Consider the following 16,954-nt stretch of genomic DNA (forward strand, 5'->3'; position numbering starts at 1 on the left):
GGTCATCGGCGATCCGAATCACGTCGAGTACGACTCCATCATCACCATCCCCTTGAACGCTTCCGCACGCGATCTACAAGTGGTATGTAGATGCAAACTCACTCCCTTGACTCGTTGCTTAGATGAACTCATAGATGGATCTTGGTGAAACCGTAGGAAAAATTTTAATTTTCTGCAATGTTCCCCAACAATCTTATGGTTGGATCACTAGCACCGACAAGAGAGGTCGATGCGGTGATCAAATGAAGAACATCCCATCCATCTCTTGTACCCCAAAAACAAAGATCGAATGGGCCGAGCTTGGATCTGAACCCATCTCTCCTTTGTCCCATGATGACGAAGACAAATGGAAAGGGATGTTGGCCCAACCTGACCTAGCATATACCATCGATCTTTTTAGGGGAGCTCTCATTGGATCCATCACTGATAATAGCCATCTACCATGGAAGACAACCAGGGGAAGGAACCAACAACAACCTGGCGCAACTCCCCGAGCATCAAAGTGAAGCTCTAAAATGACACAAGTTGTTTACCCTTAAGGAAACCCGAACCTAGGCTTGACATAAACATAGTCAACTTGCCTCCTCCCTCATCCTCATTCTAGTCGGCGACACCGCGAAAGAAGAAGGGAGGAGGAGTTGATGGAGGCATGCGACTTTCAAAGTCGATTTGCGAACGCTAATATAGAATCTCTCCTAAGAGTACAAAAAATAGAAAAAATATAACCTAAGCATTGTATCTCTAGTGTGCGGCCCAAATTTTCGATGTGGTAGATGGTGGAAAGACCGACTTTAATATAGGTGTTAGCCAGGGGTTTTCCGAGAAAATGACCAAAGCTCCCCCCTAGCTCCTATGCATGAATTCGGCACATCCATCCAAGATCAGACGGTCCATGTTAAAGAAAATATTTCACACCTCTAATTCTATTAGCACCCTGATCTGGCATGAACATTCATGCAACCAGACGAACCTGCAACACATCATCAACTGACTGGTTAATCCACCGTACATAGCGTCGAGCCACCCCTTGTCCAACACCCACTGGATTAGACGGCCAGCGACACGTCGCGCTACTGGCAGTGGCGGAGCTACAAACTAAGACCAAAGCGGGCCAATCTAAAGAATATCACCTTTTTTTGAAATGGCCTAGTCGCGCTCATACTTTGCCTTGTCTTCATTCTAAGCTGGGCGGGCCATGGCACAGTTTTGCTCTACGTAGCTTCGCCACTGGCTGTTGTGTTTCAGCGCACTATTGTAGATGCCCAAAGCGAGTTACTCCAGAGTTGTAATGTCCCCGGACGGGCTACCAGGTATAAGGCCCCTACACCTCACATCTAAAGTGTCCCCATCAACAATATTCTCTTTTTTCACACTTCGCGGTTCCTTGCGTACGGTCCTCTGAAAAGAAAGAAAATCCTCATTATTATTATTATTATTTTGCGGGAAAATCCTTATTGATATGATGACTATCAAGTTTTTGCGGGAAAGAAAACCATGAATCATCTGATGAGTGATTGCGTTTTTGCAAAGCAAGTTTGGCACTGCTTTAGTGTCGTCACCGGTAGACCGAAGTTTGAGACCCGTGACAATGTAACCTTGGGCGAGTGGTGCATTAGACATGACCAGAGGTGTGATCACCAACGATCGACAAGAGCGAAATGTCTTCTCGGCATGTGGATATTATGGAAGCATCGGAACTACATTGTCTTCAATGCAAAATCTCCATCCTTTGCGCGGATCACGCAGCGCAATGAGGAAGAGGATAAGCTATGGAGATCGGCAGTGCTAATTAAAGGCAACGATGAAGGCTTTGTTGTGGATGGGTGGGTAGATAGGGAGTAGTCACGCTAGGGGTGTATGGTGGTGGTGGGCATACACGTGCTTGTAATATAACTGTAAAACTGTGGAGTTTCAGGAATCTTCTCTCCTCCTTCTATAATGAATGATACACACACTCGTGTGTATTCGAGAAAAATACTCTATCAATCATATTAAGTCGAATATTATAGGGTGATGTACGTGTAACAATTTTACTAAGTATACAAGATTCTTCTGAACAAAACAACACGAAATAGATTGTTCATGTCCAACGAGCATGCTGCATGATACGGGGAGAGACAGATGCCTCTCTCGTCCAGTACACAAGTTTGCACGTCAAGACACGTGCACTGCAGATACCCAGAGTACACTACATGCATGCGATCGATCAACATCACGAGGGACTGGCCAGGAAGCCGTACTGTCCATCAGCAGCGCCAGCGCCGTTGGCCGTGGCGGTCCTTGGCATGGCCGCCGGCTCGAACCCGAGCACCCTCGCGCGCTCCACGTAGGCACGCTTCACGCTGGTCCGCTGGTAAACGAGCAGCCCCGCCACGCTGCGACTCGCGTCGGCCCGGAACGGCCTGCCGGAGCCCATGAACCCGTCCAGCAGGTGCAGGTAGGCCTCCAGGTCGTGGCAGCAGGCCGGGCCGGCGTCCGGGCGCAGGCACGGCGAGTCGCGGCTGTCCAGCGTCAGCTCCGCGCCACCCGCGTGCACGTATCCTTCGGCCATCGTCGTCGGTGTCACGAGCCCGGGGACGCGCGTCACCACGTCGCCGGCGTTCACCACGCGCAGCACGTTCACGCCCCGCTCGTGCTGTAGCCGGTCCGCGAACGCGCGGTTGCCGGTCTTCGGGCCGCCGAAGGAAACCACGGAGACGGGCGGCGGCTGATGATCATCTGCAGCGGTGCTGTTACTCGCCGCATCGGCGGCCAGGCACGCGCTTAGCTCGTCGGCGGCGAGGAGGGCCAAAGATGCGCCGAGGCTGTGGCCAACCACCGTGATGCTGAGCTCCTCGCCCTTGTACACCTCGATCAGCCTCCTCACCTCCTCCACAATGGCGTCCGACAGGCTGGGCACGTGGTCGCCGGCCGTCTTGTACAGGCTCAGGAACCCCTTCGCCACCTTGGGCACGTTCTGCGCCGCCGTCGCGTCGTCGCTGTCATCGTCGTCCGACACCGGCACGAGGCCGGTGCGGAGGTTCTCTGCCCACTCAGGGCACGTGGCGGTGCCGCGCAGCACAATGACGATGTCGCGACGGCCCATGCGCCGAACCTCGCGCTCGTTGTCGCAGACGGCGACGTAGCCGGCGAAGCTGGTGCGCTGTGTCAGCCACTTGGGCGCCGACCGCCGCTGCGCCCACGGCGGGATTGACAAGGAAGACGTGGCAAACAGGCTGCGAGTCGGCCGGTACGACCGGTCCGGTAGCACGAGCGTGCGATGCTGGCCGTGGCCGTGCGACGGCGACGACGGCATGGAGTGGAACGCCGTGTATGCGGCCTGCACGAAGTCACCGTATCGCAAAACCTCGCGGCGGAGGTTCTGGTCGAGCGGGTCGACCAGGCCCTTCCACGCGCCCTCGCCGTGGTAACGTCGCCATTCGGCGGCGATGGTTCCCCTGGGCGAGGGCCGCGGCGAGAGCGTGAGGAGCCGCTGCATTTGTGCCAGGCTACGCGGGGACATCTCGTCCGTGGCGGGCCTCCCTGTGAACGGCAGGAACGTCGACAGGTTCAGCGCGTTGAGGAGACCGCCCCGGCGGCCTCTGCGTTCGTCGGAGTCGGGGGCGGTCTCCTCCCTGTCGCCCCCGCCGGACTCGTCGGCGAGCGCCTTCTTAGGCCTGACCGGGAGCGGGAGCGGCGGCGGGCGGAGGAGGATGAGATCGAGGTTGGCGAGGTGCGTCTTTGTACAGACGGCGTTAGGTTTGGTGGTGCTGGCCATCGCCGTTGCATTTGGGTTGAGAGGCGACGGCCGGCTGTGTCGCGGCGGTGCCGCGATAGCTGCCGCGGCGGACATGGCCGGAAAAGCAGAAAAGCGCGCGGGCTCGGTGCGCCAAATTCGTCGACGTGGAGTGGTTCGAAGGTGGCGATCACTAGCGTGTGCACAAGCATGGCAAGTGCAAGTGCGGTAGTTTATAGCTAGGCAGGCGCGCGCAAAATGTGCATCACGTGTAGTCGTCACGCGTTGTGCTTTCTTTCGGGTCTGAATCAGGTTACCGAAATCAAGTGCAGTTGTGAATTGAACACAGTTCAGATGATTAGATTCTTTGTGGTGAAATTTGTGTTCATGGAGGTAAAATGTGCGTGCATGCGCTCATAGAATTGAGTATATTTGAGGATTTGCTTTTATACAGTGTGAAAAAAAAGTCAATTACAGTTAATATTCTAAAACAAAATCAATTAAGTTCCTACACCAGGCGGTCAACTTGGTAAGCTATAAAAAAAAGAAATCAATTGTGCAAAATTCCATTACTAATAAAAGGCGTGAGGCAAAACTAAATGGGGGTCGATCTCTTGTCGGCCCTTTCTACTTGCTCTGATCATGAATTCTTGATTTAATTTTCTAACACAAGTCTAAGCAGATGTCTTGCATGACTGAAATCCAAGTAAGAGTCTTAGTCTATACTCTAAAACGAAGTGGCATCGTTATTCTTCTCCTTTTTCTTCTTACAGGTCGGTCAAAAAAAAAAAGATTGCACTGTACATCTTTTATTTTGCGAGAAAGATTGCACTCTACTTCCTCTGTAAACTAATATAAGAGCGTTTAATTATTAAAGTAGTGATCTAAACATTCTTATATTAATTTACGGAGGGAGTACATCAGTAGTTCAGCACTATTAGTACGTTCTAGTACGAAGCACTAGCTGGCGCACGTGCAGAAATAAGCTGCTTCCACCGGCCAGGCCGCAATTCAGTGAACCTGACTGAACTGTTCACACAAGGGAATGATGCATCAACTCAAACTCATGGTGCACGTGTCAGGTAGAGCACGGATGTTCTTTCTCTGGAGATACAAGCAGAGCCGGACACCAGTTTTTTTCTAGGACGCGTTTCATTCATATGCACTTGTACTTTGTGGCCCAATGATAATAAATTTACATCTAAAAAGACTGTTAGGCGATTGTGCAAGAACAGCAGCGGCGTCTCATCTATTCAGAAGAAGAAGGAACAGTGTTTGATTTATATACGATTTAAGAAAGGAGCAGTGTTTGGTTGAGAGAAACAAAGTCAATACAAGCCACCGGTAAGGTTGCAAGAGGCATTATTAAAGGACTTCACATCTTCAATATTTTTAGAAAGAGTTATTTATTCATTTAGTTTTGCGGGCAAAAACTCATATTACTCAAGCATTTTTTTCGAGGATACGCAAAGAGCGTACCATAGGTTTATAGAAGGAAAGAAAACAATATACAATAGTTTTAAGCTGCTGCCATCAACCACAAGCCGGCTGAGGCCACACACACTCCACTCCACTCACTAGGCTAACTCCTCACAAAAGATCGCTCAGTCCTCTCCCTCCAGCTATCGCCCACATGCGAAGCTCGTCTATAATCTTGTTGACTAGCTCCATGGCCGAAGATGGGGTGCCTGCCGGGCGGAATACACGGTCGTTTCTTTGCTTCCAAAGATGCCAACAGACTAACATCACAAATGAGTCAAAGGCTTTCCGGCTCTCCTTGGCAATCCTTTTCCGGGTGCTTCCCCACCAAAGCTCTAGAATGTCACCAACTGTAGGTGCTAGACTAGGATCAAGTCTCGTCCTGGATAACGCCATGTGCCAAACTTGACGCGAGAAAACGCATTGGACAAGGATGTGGTCGACAGTGTCTTCATCCTGGTCGCAAAGATAACAAGGGGAGATGGCATCTTGGAGCCCATGCTGAGGCGTCGGTCGGATGTCCAGATCCTATACTGGATGGCCAGCCATAAAAAGATCTTTACCGTAAGTAGTGCCCAACATTTCCAAATCCACTTTGCGGAAGTGATACTGATTGCGCCTTTGAAAAACATCCGATATGCAGAGGCCGATGTGTAGATTTGTTTTGCGTCCCATGGCCAGATCGCCTCGTCTTGCAGGTTGGGATCTAACTGAGCAGCCAACACATGCTCCCAAAGCCGAATGAATTGCACCAAACCATCTGTAGAGAGGTCTCTTGAGATGTCCGACGACCACGGTGGTTGAACAAGCCCTCCTTCACTGTTCTTTTGTTGACAGGCTGCGTGCGAACTGCACCCCAAACTTCTGGAGCGACCTCCTTGGCCGACACGCCTCCTATCCATCTATCTTTCCAGAAGAGCGCCTTGGTTCCATCGCCAACTTTCTAGTGAACTAAGCTATCGAAAGCAGCTTGAACTTGTGGATCTTTAGCCATGGGAAGCCCGTGCCATGGGCGACTTGTGTCAGTCCGCCGCAACCACTCCCACCTCAATCTTAGAGCCAGACCCTGGCGATTTAGGTCAATCAGCCCGAGACCACCTAGCTCCTTTGGTCGACACACTCTCTGCCAAGCAACCAAACACTTCCCTCCATGAATCTCCTCGGTTCCCTCCCAAAAGAAAGCACGGCATCTCTTGTTGACTTGCTCAATTGCCCATTTAGGCACATCCGCGATGATTAGGTGGTGGGTCGGCCTAGCCAAGACCACATCATGAACTAGGATGAGCCGCCCAGCTCTAGTAATGAGACCCTTCTGCCATCCCGGCATGAAGTTCAATACGCTGTCCACCACCGGTTGCCACTCCGAACGTGTCAGCTGCCAAATGGACAGTTGGAGGCCTAGGTATTTGCAGGGAAAGTTTTCCAATCGCCACGGCATTGCCTCGGGGACAAGCTCCTTGTCTCCCTCTTCCTCCCTGATCAAGATAGACATAGATTTTTCATAGTTGATGCGTAGGCCCGAGGCGCTCCCAAAGATGTGCAGAGCCTCTCTGACGAACCGGATATCAGAGGCAGTATGCCTGATGAACAGAACCACATCGTCCGCATAGATAGAAAGTCTTTGCATCGGCGTGCAGCCCGACATTTTGCTCAACACATTGCACTCCTGAGCTCTAGTAATGAGGGATGTGAGCACGTCCATAGCAATGACGAAAAGAAGAGGAGAGACGGGGTCTCCCTGGCGCAGTCCTTGAGCATGCACAAACTTCTGGCCGGTGTAGCCGTTAACCACCACGCGAGAAGAGGCCGAGGATAGAAGAGTAGATATCCAAGACAGCCAAGTATCCGAGAAGCCTTTAGCTTGAAGGACTTCGAACAAGAATGGCCAAGACAGACTGTCGAAAGCCTTCGAGATATCCAATTTAAGCATGACTCCTTTGGCACGACGACGATGAAGCAATCGTGCCACTTGCCTGACAAGCAAGAAATTATCATGCAAGGTCCTCCCCTTGATGAAGGCCGACTGGTTGGACTGCACCAGCTCATTCATGCGCGGCCTCAACCTATTAGCCAAGAGCTTGGAGCCAAGTTTAGGCAAGCTATGGACCAAACTAATGGGTCTGAAATCTCCCACCTGACAGGCTCCCTGGTTCTTAGGAATGAGTGTGATCAGCGCTTGGTTGAGGCGCCCAAAACCATGGCCATTGCCAAGAAATAAATGCTGAAGGGCAGCCATCACATCTCCTTTGATGATACTCCAAGACTTCTGGAAGAGCAAACCTATGAAGCCATCTAGGCCAGGTGCACGATCAGTGGGCATCTCTTTGATGGTTGCCCACACCTCATCCTTCGTAAACAAAGTGTCCTGGTCGTCAAGATTGATGGGGTGGACCCCAAGGAAGTCTAAGTCCACCATGATATTGCGCTCACGAGCCGTGCCTAGCAGGTTTTTGTAGGTTTCAAAGAAAATATGCTCTTTCCCGCGCTGATCCGTGATCAAATTCCCCTCGTGCAAAATCGCCGGGATGAAGTTCTTCATCTTTCTCCCATTTGCCACGAGGAAGAACAACTTCGAACTCGCATCACCCTCCTGCAACCATCGGATTCTAGAGCGTTGGCGAGCAATCGTGCGCTCAAGCGAAGCTAGCCCAGGGTGGCCAACTTCAACGTCCTCCTGAGCCACCTTTCGCCGTCCGAAAGCCGGCGCTTTTCCTGCGCCACGTCAAACTGAAAGATGATCCAGTTCGCAATCGCAATTTGCAGCTTGATGTTGCCGATCTTCTTCTGCCCCCAAGCTGTCAAGTAGCGCGCTGTGTTCCTGAGCAAGAGATCCAAACGCTTGAAAGGGTCGTGCATGGCAGGGTCACAAACCCAAGCATCCCTCACAGCCTCCTCATAGCCCTCGAGCTTAGTCCAAAAAACCTCAAATCTGAAAGGTTTGTGCGGGTGCATGTTCTCCTGAAGGGCAAGGTGCAGAGGGCAATGGTCCGAGGATGAAGTGGAAAGAGCTTGCAAGAGGCAGTCCGGGTGCTCCAGCTCCCAATCCACCGAGACTCGGGCCTTGTCAATCTTCGTAAGGGTGGGAGCGTCGCGCTCATTGCTCCCGTGCATGTACAGCTCCTTGATGCCATTGCAATCAACAAACTGACAAAGTTTCTACATCATGTGCCTGTCGATGAGCGAATGGAGGCTAGAGTCCAGCCAGACTACAGTTCTACTTCCAATTCTTGCACAATTTTCTTAGAAATCTACAGGATTGTAAGCTTTAGATGCTTCCAGTTCTTACTCAAGCATCAACCTTACAATCCTCCTTACATAAAGCAATGGAGGCTAGAGTGCAACCAGACTACAGTTCTACTTCCAGTTCTTGCACAATTTGCTAAGAAATCACTAACTAAATATTGACCACGGTTGATATGAGCAATACAAGTTGTACGAAGAGACTTTAGATGCTTGTCCTCTCCCACCAAAGACATATAGACCGACCTGTCTATTCCATTCTCATTTAACATGTTCATCGCTGAGGAGATCTGTTCGCTGAATAGCTAGAGAGAACCCCTCCATGCATGCATAGATTTCTGCTTCAAGGGCATTGTCGGTGTCAAAACCGGTGGATCTCGGGTAGGGGGTCCCGAACTATGTGTCTAAGGCTAATGTCAATAGGAGGCAGGGGACACAATGTTTACCCAGGTTCGGGCCCTCTCTATGGAGGTAATACCCTACTTCCTGCTTGATTGATCTTGATGAATATTAATATTACAAGAGTTGATCTACCACGAGATCGTAATGGCTAAACCCTAGAAGTCTAGCCTATGAGGTTATGATGATTGTTACTCTAATCCTAGAAGTCTAACCCTCCGGTTTATATAGACACCGGGGGGAGCACTAGGGTTATACAAAGTCGGTTACAGAAAAAGGAATCTACATATCTGAATCACCAAGCTTGCCTTCCACGCCAAGGAGAGTCCCATCCGGACAAGGGACGAAGTCTTCTATCTTGTATCTTCATAGTCCAACAGTACGACCAAAGTATATAGTCCGGCTATCCGAGGACCCCTTAGTCCAGGACTCCCTCAGTAGCCCCTGAACCAGGCTTCAATGACGATGAGTCCGGCACGCAGATTGTCTTTGGCATTACAAGGCGGGTTCCTTCTCTGAATACTTCAACACACAACCGTAGATAATATAATATTCCACGAGTCTAATCACGCTACAACTTTTTGTAGCGTGACACCATCCAACTTTTTGTAGCGTGACAACTTTTTGATAAAGCGTCTTAGAGCAGCCACGCATCCAGTTAATTTCTGGATTTGCTTGAGGTCTGTTGGGGTAGCCAACTGTGACAGAGCTCGGATTTTAGCTGGATTCGCTTCAATTCCTCTATTGGAAATGATGACACCCAAAAGCTTTCCGGCAGGTACGCCGAAGACGCATTTTTCCGGGTTGAGCTTGATGTCATATGTTCGAAGATTGTCGAACGTAAGCCTCAAGTCATCTATTAAGGATTCGACGTGTCTGGTTTTAATGACCACATCGTCTACATATGCCTCCACTATTTTGCCGATTTGTGTTTCCAGGTATGTCTGAATCATGCATTGATAGGTTGCACCGGCGTTTTTGAGCCCGAAAGGCATGGTGCTAAAATAGAAGGGGCCGTATGGAGTGATGAATGCCGCTGCGGCTTGATCGGACTCCGCCATCTTGATTTGATGGTATCCGGAGTATGCGTCGAGGAAACACAATGAGTTGTGTCCTGCGGTAGCGTCGATGATTTGATTGATGCGGGGAAGGGGGAAGGGATCCTTAGGGCAAGCCTTACTGAGGTCCTTGAAATCGACACATAGGCGCCAGGATTTGTCTTTCTTTGGTACCATCACCAGGTTTGCTAGCCAGTCTGGATGTTTTATTTCTCTGATGAATCCAGCCTCGAGTATCTTGGCTAGCTCTTCTCCCATGGCTTGTCGCTTAGGTTCTGAAAAGCGTTGAAGTGATAGAGGCAAAGGTGTCCCGTCTTTCGATGAGATGATGGATATCGCTTTGGTGGCAGTCGACTTTGACGATCCGACTACGAACGTGCGAGGACGTCGCGCCTTAGCAATCGCTAAACCAACTCCGAGAGGTTATTGACCACGCCGGAGCACGATCAACCTGACCACGAGGGTCTGTTTCCTGCGAGTAAACAAAGAACAAGAAAGAAACTGAGATTGCAATCTGGATATTGCGAATATAAGATGAAAGCTTTATTGATCAAGGTGGGGTTCTGTGACGCCTTTGTCTGGTCATTGAACACAAACGAAGTATGCGAAGTTGCAGCTATGGCGAACTTTTAATCTAAACAAAACCCAAAGTCTAAACGATGCCCTAAGGGCTGTATATATGGAGGAAGAGGGGGGAATTTCGTGGCCCTGGGTGGAGGGGTCCGAAATCAACCCTATCTCTTGTTTCCCCACACACACGGACTCTAAAAATAGCCTATACTTATGTATTTCGAAATTACATGGGCCTGGCCCAATAATAAGGTGACGCAGCACCTAAAATAGCCTCGGGACGAAATTTATGAAGTGGTATCTTGTATATTTCGTCCAAGGCTTCATGCACCCATTATGGTGGCTTCAAAGTCCAGAAATCATCACTTGTAACTCCTTTCTTGTTCCCCTTGCGCATGCCATCATCTTCATGCTTGTTCTTTCTCCAATGTTCATCCTTCTCCAAGCTAGGCCCTTCATTTGTAAGCAAAACAAATGTATCCAATTTAGGCAGCATCATATTCTCATGAACATTAGAATCATTACCAAGAAACGAAAGTACCTGGTAATTTAGTTGGCGTGCACGAGCTCTAGTAATTGGTCCGGTATGTATAGCAGCAGGGGCTGTGGGTGTAACAATTGTATTGATGTCCTCATCATCCTCCCCTTCTTGAAATGAAGTCGTCCTCGATGGAAGTTCATCTTCCTCACCCAAATAAGGCTTCAAATCTGCAATGTTAAAAGTGGGACTAACCCCAAAATCTGCAGGCAGCTCAAGTTTATATGCATTATCATTTATTTTCTCTAACACCTTAAAGGGACCATCAGCACGTGGCATTAACTTTGATTTGCGCAAATCAGGAAATCTATCCTTACGCAAATGTAACCAAACAAGATCTCCAGGTGCAAACACAACATGTTTTCTACCCTTATCTCCAGCAAGTTTATATTTAGCATTCATACGCTCAATGTTTTCCTTAGTTAACTCATGCATTTTTAAAATCAATTCAGCACGTTGTTTAGCATCAAAATTAACCTTCTCTGAAGATGGAAGAGGCAACAAATCAATAGGTGCACGAGGTAGGAAACCATACACAACTTCAAAAGGGCATATCTTAGTAGTAGAATGCAATGAACGATTATAAGCAAATTCAATATGAGGCAAGCATTCCTCCCACATTTTCTTATTATTCTTCAAAACAGCCCTAAGCATAGTAGACAATGTTCTATTGACTACTTCAGTTTGTCCATCAGTTTGGGGGTGACAAGTAGTACTAAAAAGCAGTTTAGTCCCCAACTTAGCCCATAAACATCTCCAAAAGTGGCTAAGAAATTTAGTATCACGATCTGAAACAATAGTATTTGGCACACCATGCAAGCGAATAATTTCACGAAAGAACAAATCAGCAACATTAACAGCATCATCGCTTTTATGACATGGTATAAAGTGTGCCATTTTCGAGAATCTATCCACAACAACAAATATGCTATCCCTCCCCTTCTTTGTTCGAGGTAAACCTAAAACAAAGTCCATAGATATATCCTCCCAAGGAACACTAGGTACAGGCAAAGGCATATATAAACCATGATGATTGAGTCGTGACTTAGCTTTTTGACATGTAGTGCAGCGAGCAATAAAACGCTCAACATCCCGTCTCATCTTTGGCCAAAAGAAATGTGTAGCAAGTACGCCCTCCGTCTTCTTCACGCCAAAGTGTCCCATTAATCCTCCTCCATGCGCCTCCTGCAACAACAAAAGACGAACGGAGCTAGCTGGAATGCATAGCTTGTTAGCACGAAACACAAATCCATCGTTAATGACAAACTTGTTCCACATTCTTCCTTCTTTACAATTCTGCATTACATCTTTAAAATCAGCATCATGCACATATTGATCTTTGATGGTCTCCAAACCAAATATTTTGAAGTCAAGTTGTGAAAGCATAGTATAGCGGCGAGACAATGCATCAGCAATAACATTTTCTTTTCCCTTCTTGTGTTTAATGACATAAGGAAATGTCTCAATGAATTCAACCCATTTAGCATGTCTGCGATTCAGTTTAGCTTGACTTTTAATATGTTTCAAAGATTCATGATCAGAATGTATAACAAATTCTTTGGGCCATAAATAATGTTGCCATGTTTCTAAAGTCCGAACAAGAGCATATAATTCTTTATCATAAGTAGAATAATTCAGACTAGGCCCACTCAATTTTTCAGAAAAGTATGCAATAGGTTTGCCATCTTGTAATAACACACCGCCTAATCCAATTCCACTAGCATCACATTCAAGCTCAAAAGTCTTATTAAAATCAGGAAGTTGGAGTAAAGGAGCATGTGTCAACTTATCTTTCAATACCGAGAAGGCTTCTTCCTGTGCGGTACCCCAAAGAAAAGGCACATCTTTCTTTGTAAGCTCATTGAGAGGTGCAGCAATGGTGCTGAAATCTCTCACAAAACGCCTATATAATCCAGCGAGGCCAAGAAAACTCCTCACTTGTGTGACCGTTTTGAGCTGCGGCCAACTCTCAATAGCTTCAATCTTGGCTTTATCAACTTCAATTCCCTGTGGAGTAACAACATAGCCAAGAAAAGATACTCGGTCGGTGCAAAAGGTGCACTTCCCAAGGTTACCAAACAAACGTGCATCACGTAGAGCAATAAAAATAGCACGTAAATGTTCCAAATGTTCTTCCAAAGATCTGCTATAAATCAATATGTCATCAAAGTAAACTACCACAAATCGTCCAATGAAAGCACGTAAAACTTCGTTCATTAATCTCATGAAAGTACTAGGTGCATTAGTTAACCCAAAAGGCATGACTAACCACTCATATAATCCAAACTTAGTTTTAAATGCTGTTTTCCATTCATCTCCCAATTTCATACGAATTTGATGGTATCCACTACGCAAATCAACTTTGGAGAATATTGTAGAGCCACTCAATTCATCAAGCATATCATCGAGCCTAGGAATAGGATGACGATAACGAATAGTAATATTATTAATGCCTCTACAATCAACACACATACGTGATGTACCATCCTTTTTCGGCACTAGAATAATAGGAACAGCACAAGGACTAAGGGATTCGCATATATAACCTTTGTCGAGAAGCTCTTGTACTTGACGCATAATCTCCTTCGTCTCCTCTGGATTGGTACGGTATGGTGCACGGTTCGGCAGTGAAGCACCAGGAATTAAGTCAATCTGATGCTCAATCCCTCGAATAGGCGGTAATCCCGGTGGCACGTCTTGTGGAAAGACGTCAGCGAACTCCTGCAAAATGTTAGTGACAGCAGGAGGCAAAGAGGAAGGCACGTCCTCGAATGAAAATAATGCCTCTTTGCACACAAAAGCATAGCAAATAGATTTGCTGAAATCTAGCTCATCAATATCAGATTTGGTGGCAAATAAACATGCACTTTTCAATTTAATTTCAGAAGCAACACTAGATGGTTTATTATTAGGCTTCATTTGTTGCTCAAATTCTTTTGCCACAATCTGATTTTCACTCTTATTCTTCTCCTGTTTTGCTTTATTAGCTCTATTAATATCATCTTTCAAAATGGAATCAGGAGTCATAGGAAGCAAAGTAATATTTTTATCCTTATGAACAAGAGTATAGTGATTGTTTCTACCATGGTGTACAGAGTTTTTATCAAATTGCCATGGTCTACCAAGTAATAAGGAACATGCTTGCATAGGTACCACATCACAATCAACATAATCAGCATATGTAGAGATACTAAAATTCACACGAACAGTACGTGTTACCTTAACCTTGCCGCTGTTGTTGAACCATTGGATGTAGTAAGGATGTGGATGTGGTCTTGTGGTGAGAGAAAGCTTCTCCACCATCTCCATGCTAGCCAAGTTGTTGCAGCTCCCTCCGTCTATTATGACGCGCACAGAACGTTCCTTCACAACTCCCTTGGTATGGAACAAATTGTGCCTCTGATTTTGCTCAGCTTGTGTGACCTGCACGCTCAAAAAACGTTGAGCAACTAAACATTCATACCTGTCAGCGTCTTCAGGAGCCATGTATTGCGTCTCATGATCAGAATCATCTCCACCATGTTCTTCACGTGTAATAAGAGCCAAAGTCTCCTCATCATAGTCACTAGCAGACTCATATCCACCATCTGCGGTAGCAATCATCACACGCGGAGATTTGCATTCTCTCGCATAATGACCTCCTCCCTTACAACGACGACAAATAATATCACTTGTGTGCCCTGTTATGCCATGAAGGAAGACGAACTCTGTGCAGGCCTAGCAGGTGCGCTCTTGGCAGATAATGGTGGTTGTGCCTGTTTTCTTGTATCACGACTTGAGGAGGCACCTGATTGAGGTGCTGGTGCAGTTGAAGTAGAAGATGCACGCGGTGTCCATGATGAAGGTCGGCCTGCAGAAAAGTTAGATCGCGCCAATGCTTGTCGATCCTGCACTTCACGTTCAGCTTTACAAGCAAGATGGAATAAACGAGTGATATTAGTATACTCCTTATAGTCTAGAATGGTCTGAATCTCTCTATTTAATCCACCCAGAAAACGTGCAAGCATAGCTTCATTCTCCTCAACAATACCACATCTAATCATGCCAGTTTGTAATTCCTGATAATATTCTTCTACAGAATTTTTCCCTTGTCTTAAACGCTGCAATTTTTGAAGCAATTCACGTTGATAATATGGTGGAACCCAACGCGTACGCATAGCAGTTTTCAAAGCAGCCCAAGTAGTTGGAATAGGATATAATCTACAATGTTCAGACCACCATACACATGCAAAACTAGTGAAAGCACAAACAGCAGCAGCAACCCGTCTCTCCTCGGGATATTGTAAACATGTAAAACGTTGTTTAGTTTCTAACTCCCAAGTAAGATATATATCAGGAACATATCTACCCTCAAATGGTGGAATATTCAATTTCAGTTTAGGAATATGGACATCATATCGTACCTGAGGTGGTGGTGCAGGCCTACCATTACGAATATATACCTGAGGTCGACCTGCTGGTGGTGGTGCTGGTGGGTGCATGTAGTTCTGATTTTGATCAATCTCATCCTCATAATCGCCCGCATACTCATCATCCTCCTGGGTACCAGCAGCAGCAGTAGCAGGAGCCAAAGAAGCATCAATAACAGGAACAGCAGTGCCAGAAGTTTGGCCATCCTCAATAGGAACACGCTTCGCTCGTCCATACTGATTCAGAAGGATGCATTGTTGTTGGTGTTGCAGAGGTGCGATAGGTGCAGCCGGCGGCGGTGGTGGTAAACGCGCGAGCAATTCATTAAACTTGCTATCAAGCTTTGTTTCGAACGTCTTCTCCATGCCATCTATCTTCTCCATGGCCTCGTCAAATCTGTTTAGCACATCTTGCACCTCTCCACTCATCATTTGCTGAAATTTATCATGTAGCTGTTTGTTCGTCAGGTTCTCCCAATCAGTCTCATCGGCTTGTGATCCTACCATGGTTAGCAGCAAATAGAAACACACAAGAATATGATCCTACAGACTACTAAGAAGTGGTGGTGGTGTATCACAAACCCGTCAAGCAAATCTCAAATTCTTACCAGTTCTTACCCAGCAGCAGGTGGTGATCGGCAACTGTTGTAGTCAAAACTCTCAGAGCTTGGATAGAGCGATTACCAGGGAGAGTCAAACGCACGACGTAGATGTATGTGGAGCTGGGAAGGCTTATAATATGGTAGCAAAAGGGGTCAGCAAAAATCAATTCAGAGATGCAAAGTAGAATAAACGCTCAACGACGGTACTGTGTTGGTCCTAGGCTAGACCGTGCTAGAGACGCGAGCCTAGAACACTAACAAAATCACGGCGCTGCACGTAAACAAGGGAAAAGCACACTCTGGAATTTTTTTTCGCTCTTTTTTTTTTTTGCGAAAAATCACTATAATGGCGAGTGTCTCAAAACTCTTCCTAGGTCAAACTGACAGGATGGGCACGAAATTTTTTCGACCAATTTTTTTTTTCGTTTTTCGACTGCCCAGACCCAAAAACTGGAAACGGGTCAAAAAAACTTCCTATAATGGCACCTGTCTCAAAACACTCAGAAACACCTAAAAATAGGATAGCCAGAAATTTTTTCGAAAAATGCGTTTTCGAAAAATTTTGGGCCTAAACGGAGGGTGGTTTCCGGACTCTTTTTTTCCCGAAACCTACTCCGGCAAGGAAACACGAATCGGAATCTAGATGGATCTCGAAAACACACCTAATATGCAAGGAACTCAGATTGGTGGTGGATATATGGCGGTGGTATATGGCAGCGGTGGTAATATATGGATATGGATCGGTGGTGGTATATGGATACGGATTGGTGGTGGTATATGGATACGGATTCGGAGCGGTGGTGGTAGGTGACAGGGGCGATGATGATGGTGCGGTAGCGGCGTGATAACTTATGACCAGAACTCGAAACTCTAAAAGACTAACACTAAGACCAACAACTAGACACGACGATGCAACCGCAAATTCAACAAAGCAAAATCCTAAA

General features: G+C 47.0%; 1 protein-coding gene across 1 annotated transcript; it reads right to left on the reverse strand.

Moving 5' to 3' along the window:
- Positions 1–1,964: 1,964 nt before the first annotated feature.
- Positions 1,965–3,894, reverse strand: LOC119306317 (phospholipase A1-Ibeta2, chloroplastic-like). Its single transcript, XM_037582570.1, has one exon. The coding sequence runs from the start codon at positions 3,830–3,832 to the stop codon at positions 2,213–2,215; it is 1,620 nt and encodes a 539-aa protein (XP_037438467.1). The 5' UTR covers positions 3,833–3,894; the 3' UTR covers positions 1,965–2,212.
- Between the last annotated feature and the right edge of the window lie 13,060 nt (positions 3,895–16,954).

Source organism: Triticum dicoccoides, chromosome 1B, assembly GCF_002162155.2.
Source record: "Triticum dicoccoides isolate Atlit2015 ecotype Zavitan chromosome 1B, WEW_v2.0, whole genome shotgun sequence".
NCBI lineage: Eukaryota > Viridiplantae > Streptophyta > Magnoliopsida > Poales > Poaceae > Triticum > Triticum dicoccoides.